The 18,408-nt window shown below is 44.0% G+C and overlaps 1 protein-coding gene across 1 annotated transcript in view; it reads left to right on the top strand.

Moving 5' to 3' along the window:
* LCMT1 (leucine carboxyl methyltransferase 1) overlaps positions 1-18,408 on the top strand; it is a 134,784-nt gene that overhangs the window by 48,335 nt on the left and 68,041 nt on the right. Inside the window, exons 6-8 of the mRNA XM_069209701.1 lie at positions 10,233-10,335; positions 10,929-11,049; positions 16,111-16,212. Coding sequence (XP_069065802.1) covers positions 10,233-10,335; positions 10,929-11,049; positions 16,111-16,212 — 326 coding nt within the window. The remainder of the gene's footprint in view (positions 1-10,232; positions 10,336-10,928; positions 11,050-16,110; positions 16,213-18,408) is intronic.

Genomic DNA, 18,408 nt, shown 5'->3' with positions numbered 1-18,408 from the left:
GGATGAACCCAAAGGCGTTCAAGGAGCGGGAGGCCAAGCTCTTTTTGGCCAAGGCAAAGAAGAAGGAGAAGCATAGGAGTCATCGCAGGTCTTCTTCCGGAAAATCCTCGAGGTCGCACAAGAAACGGCATCCGCATGATTCCCGGCGTCGTTCTGATAGAGGTCGGTCCCGATCAAGGTCTCTATCCAGTCGGCATCGTGCGACGTGGGAGGTTAGTCCAACGGCGACTCCATCACCTCGGAGTCCTCAAGCTTCTCTGGCGCCTTCAGTCTTCGAGGTGGTTGAGCCTCAGGAGAGGCCTCGCTTATTCGCCTGTAACGCAGTCGGACATTCCGGATCCGGCTCCGGCGCCACAGGAGGAACAGGGTTATCCAGCCTTCCCGGCTCCGGGTGCGGACCCGGCGGCATTTTTAAATGCCATGTTTAACATATACAGTTCTTTGGCCCCTGTAGGTGCACCGGCTGGTCCCACAGGTCCTTTGGCCTTTTCAATAGGTGCTCTGGCTCCATATAGACCGGCGCCGTTTATGCCCTTTTGCCATGCAGAGGGTGTTGGTCCGGCGCCGATGCCGTTGGTGTCTCCCGGAAGACCTTCGACGCCGGTGACATCACCTGCGAGACCAGTGGTGCCGTTGCCCCATACTCATTCGATGCCGGTGAAGCGGGCCAGTGTGCCCTTGGCGCCAATGGATTCGGTTTGGGCGTCGGATGGATCCGTAGAACCACGCCAGCCGAGATCTTTGACGTCGTGAATTCCATGTTGACGCCGAGAATAGAGGCCAGGTTAAGGTCAAGGAGAAAGGCTCTCAGACTATTAGAGGAGCGACAGTATCCGAGGCAGCTCCTGGAGGAAGGAGAAATTGCTGAGCCCCTGGGGGACTATCAGGATTTGGACTCGGCAAGTGGACTATACACTTCCCCTGAGTGGGATCTAGCCTCTCCTGGGGAATTTACAGAGGAGGCAGCCTCTTTTCATTCTGTGCTGAGGAAGGCGGCAGATTTTCTGGACCTTCCACTACCATCTGCGGAGGTCAAGTCTAATTTCTTAACTGAGGTCCTCCATCCTGCTTCAGCTGCTGGGGAACCACTTCTGCCCTTTAACTATGCTCTTACGGAGTCTATTCTGGATGTCTGGAAGAAGCCCGTGACTTCGTCTGCTGTTAGCAGATCGGTTGCAGGGAGGTATAGAGTGGCTCCGGGGGCCCAGGGTTTCCTGTCGAAACATCAGACTCCGGAGAGTTTGGTGGTACAGGCTTCATGCTCGTCTCATTCGGCTTCTGGTTCCTTCCCTGACACGCCTTCAGACAGGGAATCCAAGAGGATGGAGCAGTCTGCCAAAAAAAACTTTTCTTCATGTAGCATGGCCCTCAAATCTGCCAATGTGACTTGTGTTTTGGGAAGATACATACATGCTCTGATGGACGCAGCCAAGGCTGTGCTACCGGATCTGCCTTTGGAGATGCAGGGACTCCTGTCTGATGCTCAGGCTGCTGCTACGCAAGTTATTCAGTCGGGTCTGGATACTACAGACTCTGTGGCCAGAGCGATGGGCACTTCCATTGTCACCAGAAGACATGCGTGGTTGAGCCCATTTGTCGGATGCTTTATTTTTTGCGTTGTCCTTGGCGCAGAAGGGTTGTGCAGTTGCGACTGTCAAGGGCTATTTATCGGCACTGTCGGTCTTTCTGTGCCTTCCTGACCAACCTTCCTTGTTTAAGTGCCCTATAGTTGTAAGGTTCTTAAAAGGTCTAACTAATAGGTTTCCTCCCACTCCCTTTGTTTTGCCTCAGTGGGATTTGAATTTAGTTCTCACTTTTCTGATGGGTTCACCGTTTGAACCTTAACATTCTTGCCCCTTAAGGCTTTTGGTGTTGAAGACAGTTTTCCTCACAGCCATCACGTCTGCTAGGCGTGTGAGTGAGCTTCAGGCTCTTAGTGTTAAACCCCCTTTCACGTCTTTTCATGCAGACAAGGTGGTGCTGAGGACCAAGGCGGCTTTCCTACCAAAGGTACTCCCTTTCATATGGGGCAGTCCGTCACACTCTCGTCCTTTTACCCTCCTCCCCATCCATCGAAAGAGGAGGAGAGACTGCATTGGCTTGACCCAAGGAGGGCTTTAAGCTTTTATATTGAAAGGACCAGAGAATTTCTTGTGGACGACCAACTCTTCATTGGCTATGTGGGGAAGAGGAAAGGCAAGGATGTCCATAAGAGAACGCTGTCCAGGTGGGTCATTCTTTGTATTAAAATATGTTATTCTTTGGCAAAGAAGGATCCTCCTGTTGGAATCAGGGCCCATTCCACCAGGGCTAAGTTTGCCACTTCAGCCTTGGGTAGGGGTGTTCCAGTGGCTGACATTTATAAGGCCGCAACTTGGGCTTCCCTCCACATTTTCGCTAAGCATTATTGCTTGGACGTGGAGGTTAGGAGGGATGGCCATTTTGCACTGTCGGTGCTGCAGGATCTCTTGGTGTGACCACTCAGGCACCCTCCTCCGAGTGCGATACTGCTTTGGGACTTTATTCATAAGGTAAGGTAGCTAGTGTATCCACCAGAAAAAGCGTTACCGAAGGTAAGTAACTTGTTCTTCAGGGTCCTCCTTTTATCTTGTTCTTTTCTTCCAGAGTTTTCAGCTTCTTTCACCAAGTGACATCTTTAGAATAAGCAAATCATTGGTGTTCCTGCGGATATCATTTTAATTGAGTGGGCACTTTTACTGAGACCCATAGAGGAGCAGCAGGGAAGGGACAGAGCCTTTGGGAGCCCCACATAAGCAATGATATTTAAGTGCATTGGGTTAGCATACAGTTAGCAAAATGTTACAGGGTGGTGCTATATGGTATGAAGTTAGCACAAGTTGGATCTTCCACAGTAATTTTTTCAGAAGAACATATTGCAAAAGCATTGCATCAGAGCCAACATGCCATGTTCGAGTTCTTGGAAGATTAGCAAGGTGGTATTAGGTCATGAAAAGTTTGATGTAAATCAACAGTCACAGGTAGTCTTGACTAGTGCCAACAATTTTGTGTGTTTTACAATTTTAAAGAAAATGTAAACATTAGGCTTGATTGATCAAGTGAATGGAGTAGCCCTTAACAGACAGAGAAGCTGGTTAGCAAGTCCATTCCTTATTTCAAAAGTAAAAGTTGCCAAATGCTACTTTGGTCTTTGTTTTGAGGGAGGTTCTGTGTTATTTGGCCAAGTTCTCAAGATTATATTAGAGACATTGAAATAAAAACTAAATCTTGGGAGCATAGATAAGAACATGTGCACTGAATTATGGTAAAGAGCATAGTGTTGCATGTGCTTTTTAATACGAAAAAAGATGATTTTTACTTCTAATCATTTCTATTATTTTAGCGTGGGATGGGCAGCTCCTGCATCAGTAAACTTTTACAAAAGCGATGACAAAACAGGCATTTGCAAAATTAAAAGGCTGACTGCAAAAACTAGTCGTACTGGTCTTGGCAATATCTGTTGAAAAATGTTCTGAGGCATTTGTTACAAGTTTGTTGTAAATGAAGGGAGGACTTGTACTATTGCCTGGGCAAGATAGTTCGTGGCAATTTCTGAAGGACTTCTCCTAACCACCATGCCTAGACAAGAAGCCAGTCTACACTAACATTGTACAGGAATAAAATGGCTTTGGATTTGCAGAGGTACTGCTTGTACAAAGAAGCTGTTGGCAAATTCAAAAAGGTCATTTGTGAAGCACAAATATAATTTACAAATCCGTAGTGGTACTGGGAGTAGTCTTTGTGCATGAAGGCACATTTAGCCAGCTAGTTTCTTGGGGGTAGAAAAGGCGCATGTGTCCCCCCCCCCCCCCCCCCCCCCCCCCACACTTTCCAATTTTTTGTGATTGCTAACATTGATGAACAGCATTGAATGGTTACAGATTTCTAATTAGATGTGGTCACAATTCACAAAATGGAAGCTGTTAACCTTGAACAGCTTCCTTCATACATGTGCAAATTGCTAGCTTTGGAGAGTGCAGAGTGGGTTTGTGTAGGCCACTGCATGCTCCCTGCCATATCCCTATCACAGTTTAAAACTTAGTCATGGGATTGTGACCTTCTTTCATTAGGGAACAAAGTAAGTTATGAAAGTGAATGTGGATACAGAGGTCTGCTGTCCCTTCCAGGTCTTTGTTTCTGTATTCTTTGCTGTACACAATGAAGTGTACAGCTGATTCACACATTATTAACAGTAATTAGCTGGGCCACTTGCATCTTCGTGCATGCAGCTTCTTTTACGACATCCATATAATACATAGGACACATGGCAAGAGACTGGCTTTCCAGTAAAACTATGCTACGCAAATGTGACTACCCAATGTTAAAAGGCCAGTTAGCGTTTATGCTTCTATATCTGTAGTATTTTGTGCCATTAAACAACAAATGGAAAAATAATTATAATAGCTTCTACCGCTCCTTTCCTTATGGTTCCCAGCCGTCACCTCCATGAGTCCCACCCTGTAAACTTTTTTGAAATATTGTATATTACAAATTGCAGTGTTCAGAATCTCTGTTTGCTGCTTGCATTAGGACTGAAAAGCCCCTCCCGTAGTAATGAACGTGAACCCCTGCTCTGAGTGCCCCAACTGTAATGATGTCTGATAATGAGTTTTGTTGTTATGGGCGTACGCAGATCATGCGTGTTTGCAATGATATAGACCTGTCTCACAGATTGCAGTCTTTTTGGACCAGGGAGGTGCCCAAAGCGCAACCCTCATAGTGGTGGAAGGCTACTGCCTTTGCCAGGCATTAAGCAGCATCAGCCTGATGATGGCAGAATGCTGTGTAGTGATCAGTAAAAATGAATAGGTCCTTTTTACCTGCATCATTTGAGTGAGGCCTGCAGGCTCACCCATTTAAGGTTCTGCTGCTGTGCTTAACTCATCCTTGGCCTACATCAGTTTTGTGTATAGTGCTGCGCAGTGCACGTGTGTTCTACATATAGAAGGTGAGTGTGTGCCTGTGAATGGTACAGCACAGGAATGGTGCAGTGCTGTGCAGTGAATGCATATTAGATGCATGTGTTGTGTGTATGTTTGCCTATCAATGGTACAATACATGAAGGATGTAGTGCTGTGCAGTGTGTGTATATTATATGCATGTGCTGGGTAGATGTATGCTTGTGAATGATGCAATACATGGAAGATGCGGGGTTCCATTTTGGGAGACCCAGGGACAACTAGAGGAATAGGAGGTAGAGGAATCTCCCCCCAGACAGATTTGTGGATGGCTGCATTCCTTTGAGCAGGGTGGGACACAGTGGAGGAAGGGAGAGCCGGACTATTCAGTACACTTGCTCTGAATCGGAGAAAGTTTGCTGGGAAGGAGCCTGGGCACATCTCAGGCAGGACATTGGGCTGATAAGAGAATCATAAGAGTAGGACTGAGGTGCTGGAGTAACCTTTTAATACACATATTACTCTGGCTGAAATCCAGGTGTGAATCTCTAGTCACTGCTATGACCTGTGATGTGGGACTGTTAGATTAGGAGTCACTCCTGCGGTGATAGACTGCTTTCTTGAGGAAGGGCAGGGCAGATGAGAGGGCACTGAAGCAGACCCCCAAACATAACCTTAAGACTCAGACTCTATATCATACTTGGGGTCTGGAAATGGACTATAGGAAGTGGAGGTCGAGGACCCCCATAATTGTCAACAGTGAAGCAGCTAGTTGGGCTGTGCAAGGAAAAGACTTCTGCCTGTGACCAATACTGGTGGCCAAGGTCTGCCAGTGTCCCAGCTGTGTGTGGGTACATCACCTAGGGATTTCACGACCACCTGCCCCTGGAGCACCAATGACTGCCTACTTCCCAGCACCAGTGTGCCCTGTGAGGAATAGGAGAGCACTGGAGGGTGGTACAGGGGTCCAGTGGAGGAGCTTGTTGATTGGATTACTGTAGCGTGGTGTGAGGATGTGGCTGCAGCACCCATTGTGTTGTTGCCTGTGTGCAGGGAAAGTGGATGACCCTGGTATGCCACAGGAGAGTCACAACCCCAACCTCCACCTGTGTGGAGGATCCAAAGAAACTTACCAGAACTAAAGGATCATCGAGGACCTGCCGGTGACTGTGACCGTAAGACCGCGTGTGAGGAACTCTAGAAACCTCATGATGGCCCCTTCCAGGCTATGTGTGAGTAACTTACCAGAAACTGCTGCTGCTGGAGACTCCGGTCCCTCAGATCCCACTGGGGAATGTAAAACTGATTTATGAGCCAGATGGCCCAGAGGGAACTTGCCTGCCAAATAGCACTTCAGCACTGGAACACTTTTGACTTTAATAAAAAGTAGGAATGGGGCTCCTGAAACTTGGTATACTAGTGGGGCGTAACCTGAATGATTCCTATAGTGAATGAGGAATAACCACCCCATCTAGTGAAAGGGGAGTAGGACTCAGGAACTTGCCTATAAAACACAAGAGCCCTGACATCAAGAGACTGTGCGTTGTGTGTGAATGTCGTATTTTACTTAGTGTTCGTATATAAATATTCCTTCTTTTCCTAAAAGCAAGTATTTGACTGAACAATCATTTGTTGCTGCTGTCTACCCTCCCAAAACTCTCTCCTCTGCCATCCCTCAAGAAGCCCCAGACTGCTCGATCCACGCTGTGACCGAGTCCAGTGTTCAAGGGGTTCTTGGCCCAGTAGATCAAGATCTGTAGTAGGTCAGGCCCCAGGACTTCAGGACTAACAGATCTCAACTCCCAAAGTTGCGCACAGTAGCTCCTGCTTCTCCTTTGGCCCTCTGAACAGGGGTTTTGATAACTTGTGCTTCATGTAGCCCCCATTGCAATCCAATTCATGCATGGATCTCCAGCTAACCCAGATATCAGAATTTCTTTTAGTCAGTAGTGGTAGCAATGTGTTTTAGTTTCATCCTCTCTTGGAGATCTCTGGGGGTGAAGTACTCTTGGTTGACAGGATGTCATTTCTCAATCATGGGTTTCAAGAAAGCATTTCAAGATAGCAAAACATGTTTCTTTTCTCTTTCAAGGAGCTCTTGTTTAGAGTAAAAACCTGAAAAGAAAATATCAAAATGGTAGCCTGCACAACTTAATCAAAGAACAAGAGTGACTGTGATTTATAGCGTACAGCAGGTGCACCTTAGTCCAGTGAAGTTTAGCAATTTTCAAGTTGATGGCGGTTATGTTTCAGTCATTGGCCTGCAACATGTTGGCATAATTCTTTGTAACTCTCAATGAATGTAGTAATGAAGGTTAGTTCAGTTTTAACACTAAATAAATGGATGTTAAGTTTATGATTTGGCATTGGCATTTTCACATCTCTCCGCATGTGCTTTGTTTTCAGAGATAAGACGTAAAGATTCTTTGGATGCAATGCATTTGACACTGAAATGAATGAGATTTTCATAATGATTGCTATGATCCTCGCATTGCATTGTTCGACACCACAAGTTGCTTGAGTACATACCCCCTGTTCTCGCCATCGCCTCAGGGCAGGAGAGAGAAATATATAGTGCTCATTTCATGGAGGCTTTAAAAAGAATAGATTCTTAAAACCGACCATTTCCTTTTAGCAAAAGAAGCTAAATGTTGAACATTAGCCAATAAAAAACAGCAAATCAGAATGCCAGCTGGGAGGAGGTATGAAAGAGAGTTCCATGCCAAACCCTTCCATTTGTTGCTTTACCCAGCTTTGTAGCAGCAGTTTTTGTGGACTGTGTGTATCTACACATCCTTGTGACCATAGAGGTTCAGCTCCACCAATAGAATGGCGCTTAAGCCAGATGTATTAACAGCCCTCTATTAGTTGCTAACAGAGCAGAAATGTATGATGTCGAAGTATTGAGGTTTATTAGTAGGACTAATGGTCGGGTCTCTCTAAGGAGTTATCGCTCACAGATGCAGGCCATGATGGAGATATATCGACTTTAGTAGGTATGGTGCTCAGGTTTTGAAATAACATAATGCTGCAGGTCAGAATTAAGGTGCTTTGGCAGGGCTGTACGTGAGGGGGGTGTATTCTAGAATATCAGTGTGCTGTAGTAGTGAGGACCGGAGCTGGAGGGGCAGGTGTCTAACAGGTACATTGCTGTGGTTGTCTGAGAAATCCAGGTAACTGTACTTGGTGCAGAGCAGCATTAAATTGGCAGAAAGATGTAACTTCACACTTTAGGATCTGCAGATTAAAATTGATGTGCTTTGCAAGAGTCATTGTTAGATCCAGAGCTCAAGTAGACGCGAACTCTGCATGACATGGTCAATATGCTAGGAGATATTTGCTTGGAAGAGCTGGATACTACTGTTTACGGGCCTGTCATTGACTTACCTTTCCTCTAGTGGCATAGATGAATGACAAGCATGGAAAATTAGTTTTGGAGGCTATCCCCAGTCACTGGAAGCACTAAACAAACACTGATCTATTCCAGTGGTTCCCAACCTTTTGACTTCTGCGGACCCCCACTTTATCATTACTGGAACCCGGGGGACCCCCACTGAATCATTATTGGACTCCGGGGACCCCCACTGAGTCATTACTGAAAGCTGGGGACCTAATCTGACAATATTATTTCATTTTCTATGCAGTTGCGGACCCCCTGAGGAGGCTTCGCGAACCACCAGGGGTCCCCGGACCACAGGTTGGGAACCTCTGATTTATACAATAGACGGAGTGAAACATGCAGAAAATAAAAACTAAAAGGAGAGCACGCACTTGGGATTTGGCTGAGATCTTGACTTGTCCCATGTGAGGTGTGAGTGCGGCATCCCATTGCTTTTTCTTCTTTGTCCTGTGTTTACAATAATACATATAGCATTTCAGTTGCAAGAAGACAAAACACAGACCGGAAACAGCTGAGATTAGACAGCTTGCGGTCTCTACAGTTAAGCAGTCCTCTGCATGAGGTAAAGTTAAGTGCAGGTAGACAAATAATGATCATAAAGGTACAAGGGTCAGCCCATTCTTGCATAATAAGATGAGAATGATATGCCTAAAGCTGATCTGCTGCTGAACTGCACACCTCAAGTTAAACCCCACACCATCTGAGAACCAGTCTTTGCAAGGGTTAATTAATGTCAAAGAATTATAGACTCTGAACCTAAATTAGAGATGCTATCAGAGACCTCGCTTCTTAGCCAGGCATATAATTGCTCTCACTAGCAGTCACAGGTGATAAAAGGAAAGCAATTAGTAGGGCAGGCACAAAGAACAAAGTTGTAAGAAAGATGAACTAAATTATACACCAAATAAAGAGGTAACATGTAGTGAAGGAACTCTAGAACATGAGGAGCTGTGGAAAAAGTGCTTGCATCAGCTGTAGCTTATAGGCAGTGAATGAAAACGGCAGTAGAAGGTGTCACAAACTCTGAGCTTAGAACGCCTGCTCCCGAAACCCATCTTAGAATCCGATAACAAAGCGGTCTAGCTGGCTTAATACGCTCTATAAGGTAATTGCAAAAAACGAATTACGAAGGGACATAGATGAGTCAGTGGGAAAGGTCTCAGCCAGCAGGTAAAGCATACAGGCATGGAAGAATGTGGTTCACAAGTCAGGAGTAGCGAACAGCACTGCGGTTCTCTTCTAGGAAACTCTTGCCACTCACACTCGCATCTTGCTGTGTCCTGACAAGGTTGGAGCTTCATGGGATGCATTCCACAGGCTAAATGTGAAAACGCAGACTGTAAAGACAAAGACCCAGAAGTATAGGCAGCCCAGATATTGACTTTGTATAAATATCTCCTTACAAAGCGTTCTCACCTCTTGTGGCACTGGGTTACTTTACTATTCTGACTCCGGTCCAGATGTGTTTCAAACTAATGCTTGGTGGTAAATGCTGAATGCCATTTTTGAAGCTATATATTTCTGTGTTGTAAACATTTTGGTTTGTCACTTGTGAGCATTGATTTACATCCTACCGTCTCAGACGACTCTTTAAAAAGTCTCAGCAAATGAGCAGTACCCACTCTGGAACTATAATTACTTTTTTATTTGCCACCTTATGCCTTCTTAAGGAACCTGGCAATTTTAAATTGCAGAACCAGTACACTTCCAGGAAAAATTCATCGAACACTGCAGACTGTAGGAATATCCGATGCCACCATCAACAGATTTTAGGATTACCTTAGACTTCCAAACAATACAGCCACTATCAGGACCCCGGACTTATGTATTATGTTGCATCACACTGTAAATATTTATTTAAAGAGTTTAGTTCCTTTACCAACAATAGTGATAGTTTTTGTTGTGTTCCTATGCAGACTCGCACAGTATGGACTCAACACGATATTCCATCATTGGAGCTGACCTCAGAAACTTGCCAGATCTTGAGGAAAGGTTAAAAAAGTTCAACATGAACCCAGAGTGAGTAGAACATCTATACATTTGTTTTCTAGTAGTGTCTTGGTGTCACAGTGAATGGCATCATCCTACCATTTATTGTGAATTTCCTGAAACCTAGATATCGAACCATGTTTTTGAAAAAGCAATCATTTAAATCAATTACTTCTACAGATTTACACTCCTACCTGTACCTGTGCCCTGAGAGTTTTTGGAAAAGTGAATTCTGCAGTGTAGCAGTCGAGAGGCCCACCAGCTGCACCACACACGTGTTCTCTCAACCTTTTATAATCAAAGTTGGCTGACTTCAGTTAGATTTATTCTTTTGTTCACACTTTTAGCTGTTGTTGGTCAGTGACCTGTTTACCATTTATATGGTCAAGAAATGATGCCCTTTATTAGTAGAACATCACTTATTGCTCGCACAAGAATTACATTGTGTATAATTTGAGCTCTACCTGGAGCTGTTGGCCACACTGTGGCAGTTCTTTTTGGGGGTCTTTTCTTCGGTGCTTGTTTGGACCTTCAGGCATAGTAAGGTAGTGGGTGAGAAACGCCTAGCAAATATCAAACTACATTTCTGGCTGTTTTACCTATTGACATTTCTTTTTTCTAAGCTTGCCAACTCTCCTGGTAGCAGAATGTGTCCTGGTGTACATGAGTCCACAGCAGTCAGCTGCCCTCCTCTCCTGGGCAGCAAAAACCTTCCCAGCAGCCATGTTTATTAATTATGAGCAGGTGAGTGAAAATGTGAAGCTAGGACTCCATCTGTAAAGGGATGTTTGTGAGGATGTCTAGGAAAATTGCACTTCTGGGGGCTTCAGTCCCCTCAGTCAGGCGTCTTTCCCCAGTGATAAATCTTACACTTACTTCACATAACTCGAAGCTACCTGGTTGCTAGGATGTAATACAAAAATATAAACTAAAAGGAGATTTTAGCAGACCCCGATGCTTCAAGAACAACTGGTTCTGTGTGAATTTCCAAGCCCCCAAAATGTAGACAATTGTGCATTGATTGATACCTGAGATGAGAATATCAGGAACAAACAGAAATGCTGCTTCTGCCTCTCTTTGCTGTGGGGTGAGCCTAAATTACTCCTCTAGTTGGGTAACTCCAAATCTTTTCTTTAACCTTAAACAAGAATAGTGCATTGGAAATGTATCTCTAGTTCCTTGGTTTTCAGGAGATTTGATGTTTGGTGGTCACCATGCATCACAGATGAATGTTATCACATGCAACTTACTTGCTTCCTGTCTCTGATGACCTCATTCCTCTCTGCCTCAGCTGATGGGCTCCATCTCTGTGCATATTAGATCACCTCCATCCTATATCTGGTGACCCTTCTTTATCCTTACCTTGCAATATAATTAATCTAGGTTCATCCCTACGTGCCCATTAGTAACTTGGCTTTACCTTTTCCTTCAGTGGTTTATATCCGGCTGGCACTTCCATCCCCCACTTTGTGGCTTACCTCCATCCCTCCCCCTGCTTAGATAGTAACCTGGGCACTAGTGCAGGTGTTGCCAGCATCCATCATACACCGATTGTCTTTCTCCACTAATTTGCTGATCCAAAACTGAATACTGTTTGTGGATGTATGCCTGAGTGGCTGGTATTCACCTTTGAACGTTTTTGATAGGAAATAGACAGATGGGATGGAAAGGTAAAACAATTGGGTCCTGAAGTGTATATACTCCTGCTTGCCATGTGGCATCAGTCAGCTTTTAGGACACTGTAGGTGAAGATTGCTATCCTGTTTACGTCGGAACAGGGAAGAGAACCGCTCTGCAATCTGAGTGGCGACCCAGGTAACCTACAGCAGGGAGACCCACGAGAAACCATTAGTGACCTTTGGCTTGACGGACGGAAGTCAGATGATGGCAGAAGGGCTGTGGTGCACGGAGACTAAGTACCAAGTTAGAAGCTGGTGGGATTTTTGCAGCCAGGAGTCACTGTGACCTGAAAAAGTGAGGTCCCCGGTATATAAAGGAGTAAACTGAAATCGCAGTCTGGTCCTTGGTGCATCCTGGTGCAGTGGTGAGAAGGTAGTCAAACGAGGTGACATAGGTAGGCAGTGGCAAACTCAGGTGCAGGTTTGTGATTCCTTTTAATGATGTCAACAAGGATCATGCATTATAAGTCCTGGAATCCTCTTTTTCTCTCTATGAAACATTTTATTGTTTTGTCTGAAAGAATACTCCAACATGTAGAAAAGGGATAGTATAACTCACTCCAGAGTGTTTGCACGTCACTTCTGCACCACTGGTATGTAAAAGAGTCTCCATTTAAGTAAACTCAGCAGATCATAATCAGGATAAATGGATGGGTAAACCCACAGCAAAATGGTGGCCACCACTTGTTATCTACATGTGACGATCCTGAACCTCCTGTGAGTACATTATCAGCTGTAAATCCCTGGACATATCTCCAGTGAAGTTAAAGAAAACTGCTCTATCTTGTGTACACTGTGGTTGTTAGCAATCTTGTCATCTTTTTTCACCACGGTTCCATCTACCCTCTTCTTGACTTCATCATCTTTACCAGGTCCACTGCTCTTTCTATGTCCCAGAAAGTGTAGTCCTTATTGTCCTGTGTTACTCCGAGTTTTTCAACACAGAGTAGGCCCTCTTCACCCTTTGTGGCCAGAATGTTATTTTAACCACTGTCAAGTTCTACCTTGTTTTCATTTATTCTGGCACAAGATCTGGGAACAGTAGGATTCTCTGATATCCAATGTTCCTCAGTCCTGTCACCCAGATGATCAAGGTTGTGTCTTTGATTGCCTCATCTGCTGTTTGATTTTTGTGCCTATCTTTTGGAACCAGGGTGGTTGAAAAAACTGACTCTGCACCCACTTTTTCATTTGTTTTTCATAGAAGCTATGCCCCTTGAGTGAGGATGTATTACCTTCTTCCATTGTCCTGGATGTCTTACACCTCCTCCTAATCTCTCTCCCTTGTCTGGTGTATGCTCTCTACCGTAGGAAAACATCCGTGTAATAAATGGGCTTCTTGCCTCTATGATAGCTACCACAATGAGCTGAATGAAAAGCTTCACCTTTTAATTACTGCATTCTATACTATGGTCTTCTTTGTTCACAGGAGGTTTCTATACTTTAGGCACGTTCACCACTGAATGAGTAAGCTGCCTCATTACGAGCCCACACGAACAGGATTTCTTCCTTGCTTTAAATTCTTCTCAGTTCCCAACCTCCAGGCAAGTGCACAGGTTGCTCTTGCACGCTTTTCTCCTTCTGCTTCCGGCATGTGTCAGCACTCCCCTCTGATCCCTCTTGCTTCACTCATGGTGAAGGCCACATAGGTTGGACTTCCCTCTCTCACCCATTGATCTTCCTGCTCCCCCCGGCTTGTCTCCATGCGTGTTCTCCAACAGATTTCTGTGATGGGTTTGCCACTAGGAGTGCCTTGAGGAGGTCGTATTCTAAGGGTTTTCACAGAATTCAGGAAAATGATGTTGTCTTGGCATATACCTGGTCATGTACCTACCTTTCCTCCCCACTGACCTCTGTTACAGTGGGAATAGGATATGAAGCCTTGATGACCTAGGGTGGATACATTGAGGGACAGAAGCTGGACTGAAATTTAGGAGCAAGTATGGGTTTCAAAATATCCAAGAGTTTTATTGTACGAAGGAGGACTCCATTGACAGGAAGTTTTCATAAGTGAAAGAGGAAACAAAGCACCTGATGGTGACGCAGAACGTAGCGTCCATTGCTGTACTACTTGGGAGCTCACAAAAAAGGACACAGGTGTCAATTTTTTTTTTCCCTGAGACAGATGTACAGATCCAAAGATATCTGCTTCATCAGTCTACTGGCTGGAGATGAAAGCAGAGCTCCTCCAGGACTCGTCGAAGGCAAAATACATGAAAACTTAGTACACAGGTGGGATGAGTTGAAGAAGTTTGCAGTTGATAAGCTGTCTCTTTTCACAGGAATTGTTAATGCCCTCAGAGTCCCTTTAATGTGATCTACAGACGCAGATCAGAGAGGGGACACAATCTTCATAACCCACAAATCATTTAGGGGGTTATTCCAACTTTGGAGGAGGTGGTAATCCGTCCCAAATGTGACGGATTTACCACCAGCCGTATTACGAGTTCCATAGGATATAATGGACTCGTAATACGGCTGGTGGTATATCCGTCACTTTACCGTCACTTTTGGGACGGATTACCACTTCCTCCAAAGTTGGAATAACCCCCTTAGTCTTTGTAAATATATATTATAGAGCGTGCCATGAAGAATTCAATAGTATTCTGAGGAACCAGGCTTCTGTTATTTCCCCACGTAGACTATGAGATTCAAGAGAGGGAGCAAATCCTCTCTAAGTATCCAGAGTGACTAACAGATTTATAACCAAAACTCCTTTGAACATCTGGTTAAATTTAACATGTTTCAGGTGGAAAAGACATATACCTTCCCTCGGAAAAGAGAACATGCAGGCTTTGGGAGGGGGCCAAAACACAGAATGGCCTAATAGAAGTATTTGTTGTTTGATTGATACAGTCCAGTTGTCCTGTAAAGTTTTAGCTTACAAGTTCCTTGTGCTACCTGAAGTTTTCGCTGATGAGAAGCCAGGAGATGAAGGTGGGGACTTAATACTCCTTCCCCTTAAAGTCATAGGGTCCTATCTCTCTTACTCAGTCAATAGATTATGAGGATTGAGCTGGTATGAAGATGATTAAAAACAGTTTTCTTTTCAGCTTATGGAAGGGACTATTGATTCTGTTTATTAAAAGTAATTGGGACTGTTACGATGATAGTAAGTTGTCCTCTTTGCTGGTGATGTGGTCGTGCTGTACTGCACATGAATAAACAGTTTGAAACTTGGAAACAAAAGACATCAGTTTGCAGTCTCAAAGAACTGTGTATTCCTACACATTTGTAATGCAGAGCAGCCTTATGCCAGAGTGCAGACGTTACTTGAAAGCTGCTTGTGCCTACGCCCTGTATGTAGTGTTTCCCACATCTTTAGCTTCAAGGCTAGTGCCCCTTATCTGCTTCCAGGGTTCACAGTTACAAATTCCTACACGCTGATCCCACTGACGTTCTAAGTATAGAGGCCTTTCAGAGTTGGCAGAATCCTGGTCAGATGCATAGATAATAACATTTAAATCACGTTCATACATGGTTGACAGTCTAACCAAGCATATCCATGATGTGTCTGAATATAAAACCAGTGAAGTCCAATGCTTGCTTATTAGAGTACTGGCCATTTGAAATTCACTGTATCCTGGTTTGAAAGTTTGTAAAGTAGTTCAGGAGAGGTTCATGGTTAGATGTGGAGATGGATAATCATCTTTTGTCCATCAGTGTTGATGAGAGACCCAGTGGGGGTTAACATGCTCTCTATAAATATACCAACCACATTATGTTAATGTATTAGATGCTGAGGGCTCAGGTCAGGTTGTTGGTGCATCGGGTGCTTGCAATGCATTGAGTAGAGGTTGGTGAAACATTAGTGGGATGGCAGTATGTGGGAATTTGTGCATTGGGTGGTTGGTTGCAGAATTAGATCATTTTCATATTGATTGCGATGATGTGTTTGGCGTTGAGTGTGGTGAGTTGTAGTTGGGGCATTTTATCTTCTGGTGCTGTGTCTGAAAATAGGTCTGTTGTGAGAATGGTGCAATTTGTGGTAACCAGTTGCGTAGACTGTGTTTTTGTATTAAGATATTGGTATCCTGGGTTTTCCACAGCTGTAGTTTTTATTTTATAAATGCATCAAGCATAGGTTGTGCTAGTTGCCTTACAGTTTCTTTCCCATTCTATCCAGATCAATATGGGTGATCGCTTCGGCCGGATCATGGTGGAGAACCTGCAGAGGCGGCATTGCGATCTAGCTGGTGTTGAAGCATGTCAGTCCTTACAAACACAGGTGAGTCAAATAGTTGTATTCTTATTCAGCCTGAATAACTGATTTCTCTGTCGAGCCAAGACAATTATAGTTGCAGTGCAGACAGTGAAATTCTAAAGGCTATGGAAAAAAAGATAAAGCAGGAACAAAAAAAGTGCAATGTAAAAGGAAACAAAACAAAAGTAGGCACACTTGAAAATAAATACAACACACAGAAGTGTAGCTTGAGATTCAACAGTAATTGGCACACAATCATTTGTTAGCTGTGGAATATTTTGGGTCTGGTTATAGATAGTTTGAGATTTGTGGCAGATGTTTTGTTACAAGTTCTTAAAAATATAAATGTAGGCCGCTTCTGGACCTGCCCTTTGGAGTATTATTCTCTTGTCTCACGCAGTTGTCTGTTGGGTAAATATTCCCACCTCCTAAGGAATGCTTGTTGAGTGACTGCTCTCAGTTCCGAGACTCGGAGGACTTTGGGCAGAAACCTTGTGGTCAGGTGTTCGGTGCGATTGGCAAAGATGACTTTTTCCCTCCTGTCCCTCATGCTGATCTGAGGTGCTCTGTGACAAACACCCTCTGTTCTTCTGCTGTCACTCCTTTGTCTTCCCTTGTTGTTCCTCAATTTTTGCCCCACATCTTCTCCCTGGTGAAGATCAGGCTCTCCATCCAGACCTGCTCTCTACTCTATCCCTGCAGCCTCCTCTGCTCCTGGGTGCTGCTGATCTGTCCAGTTACCTGTTCAGTTGTATTGATAAGCAACAAAACGAGGTATGTGAAGTTGTGAGTCCTCCGCAGCTTTTCACACATACGTAATGTAAGCAGTGTTCTGTCACATTGCTATTGATTTTTGTTTCTTGTGGTATTTGTGTGAGGACAACAAAAGAAACATACAAAATAGCCCTGGATGTGAATATGCAAGAAGGGCATTGCTCAAGGGCAGTACATGTGCCACATAGGGCTCTCTAAATGCTGAAAACATTGCTATACTCTAATAGAATTATATATTGATTACAGCTACATGCCTCCTTCCTGGTGCTCTTTTGAGCTTAGTGTTCATTCGAAAGAATTTGTCTAATTTCACTAGAGCCATTTTGCTAAAAATCTCTTTGAAAATGGGAAAATCCTTCAATTGGGCAACATGTATTATGCCTGGGATGGTAGTTAATGCTGCAAAAAACACAGAATGGCAGAGCCAGTAGATCCCAATAGATCTACCTATAATGTGCATACAGTTGTTTGCATGCATTTCCATGTGAAGTCACATCTATTGGCTTTGCTAGTATTTGTTCTAGCTAACCTCCTCTTTTATACCACTAGTTTTTTAGTGCGCTGGCTGGGGTAGAAACACTAGTGTGTGGTGGACAGAAGTGCACCTGACATTTGTGAATTTTTCTCTCGTCTGTAGTTCGAGGACTAGCTAGCCTGTCCACCATGACCTGTGTGTTCTGGGTGTACAAAGCGACCGAAGAAGCAGTTAAGCAGGCTTGTGCGGTAGGCCTCTCTCCAGTGAGCCAACCGAGCACAACGAAGAAGACAAATGACTAGTAGTTGATGGCACCTAAATTCCAACTGAGAAGAATATTTTTTTAATCAAAATGTAAATAATATGAAGAGTGGGATAAGGTGACTGAAAAAGTGACATAAGGTCCCACTACAAGAGATAATGTGGAAGACCGCGAGAACCTTGGTAGAAGTAGAATTGCATCTGCTTTGAATCAAACTGTTCAAATACAGACTGGCCAAAAATGTCAATTTAAATGGATTTTGGTTCGAATCATTTGGTTGTACTCTACATTTGTGTCAACTATTATTTTTGCTGTAGTAATAGGGCGTACATGTGCTCCTGCTCTTTCCTTCATCTTTTTATGTCATTCGAGTTCCTGACAGGGCTTCTCTTTTCTTGTCTGTACTCTCATCCTGTGCCACCTTCTTTTCTCTCCTAACCAAATTTGCTCACTAGCATCTACCCTTCCCTCCTATGCTTTCCAGTTTACTGATTGTCTCATCTCTAGTCCTTTCTAAAACACCTTTCCTAGCTCTGTTTTCTAGTATGTTTCCTTTTTTCAAAGTTACTTTGTGTTTTTGCTGTGTTTTCTTATAAATAATAACTTTTTCAAATCTTTGTTAGAACTACACATATTTCAGATTATTTGCATAAGGATCAAAGAGAACATTGACATTTTGTGTATGATTCACGTCTTCATCTAGTCCAAT

The sequence above is a fragment of the Pleurodeles waltl genome, chromosome 10, assembly GCF_031143425.1.
Source record: "Pleurodeles waltl isolate 20211129_DDA chromosome 10, aPleWal1.hap1.20221129, whole genome shotgun sequence".
Classification (NCBI taxonomy): domain Eukaryota; kingdom Metazoa; phylum Chordata; class Amphibia; order Caudata; family Salamandridae; genus Pleurodeles; species Pleurodeles waltl.
This window is presented reverse-complemented; position numbering and strand designations above follow the sequence as displayed.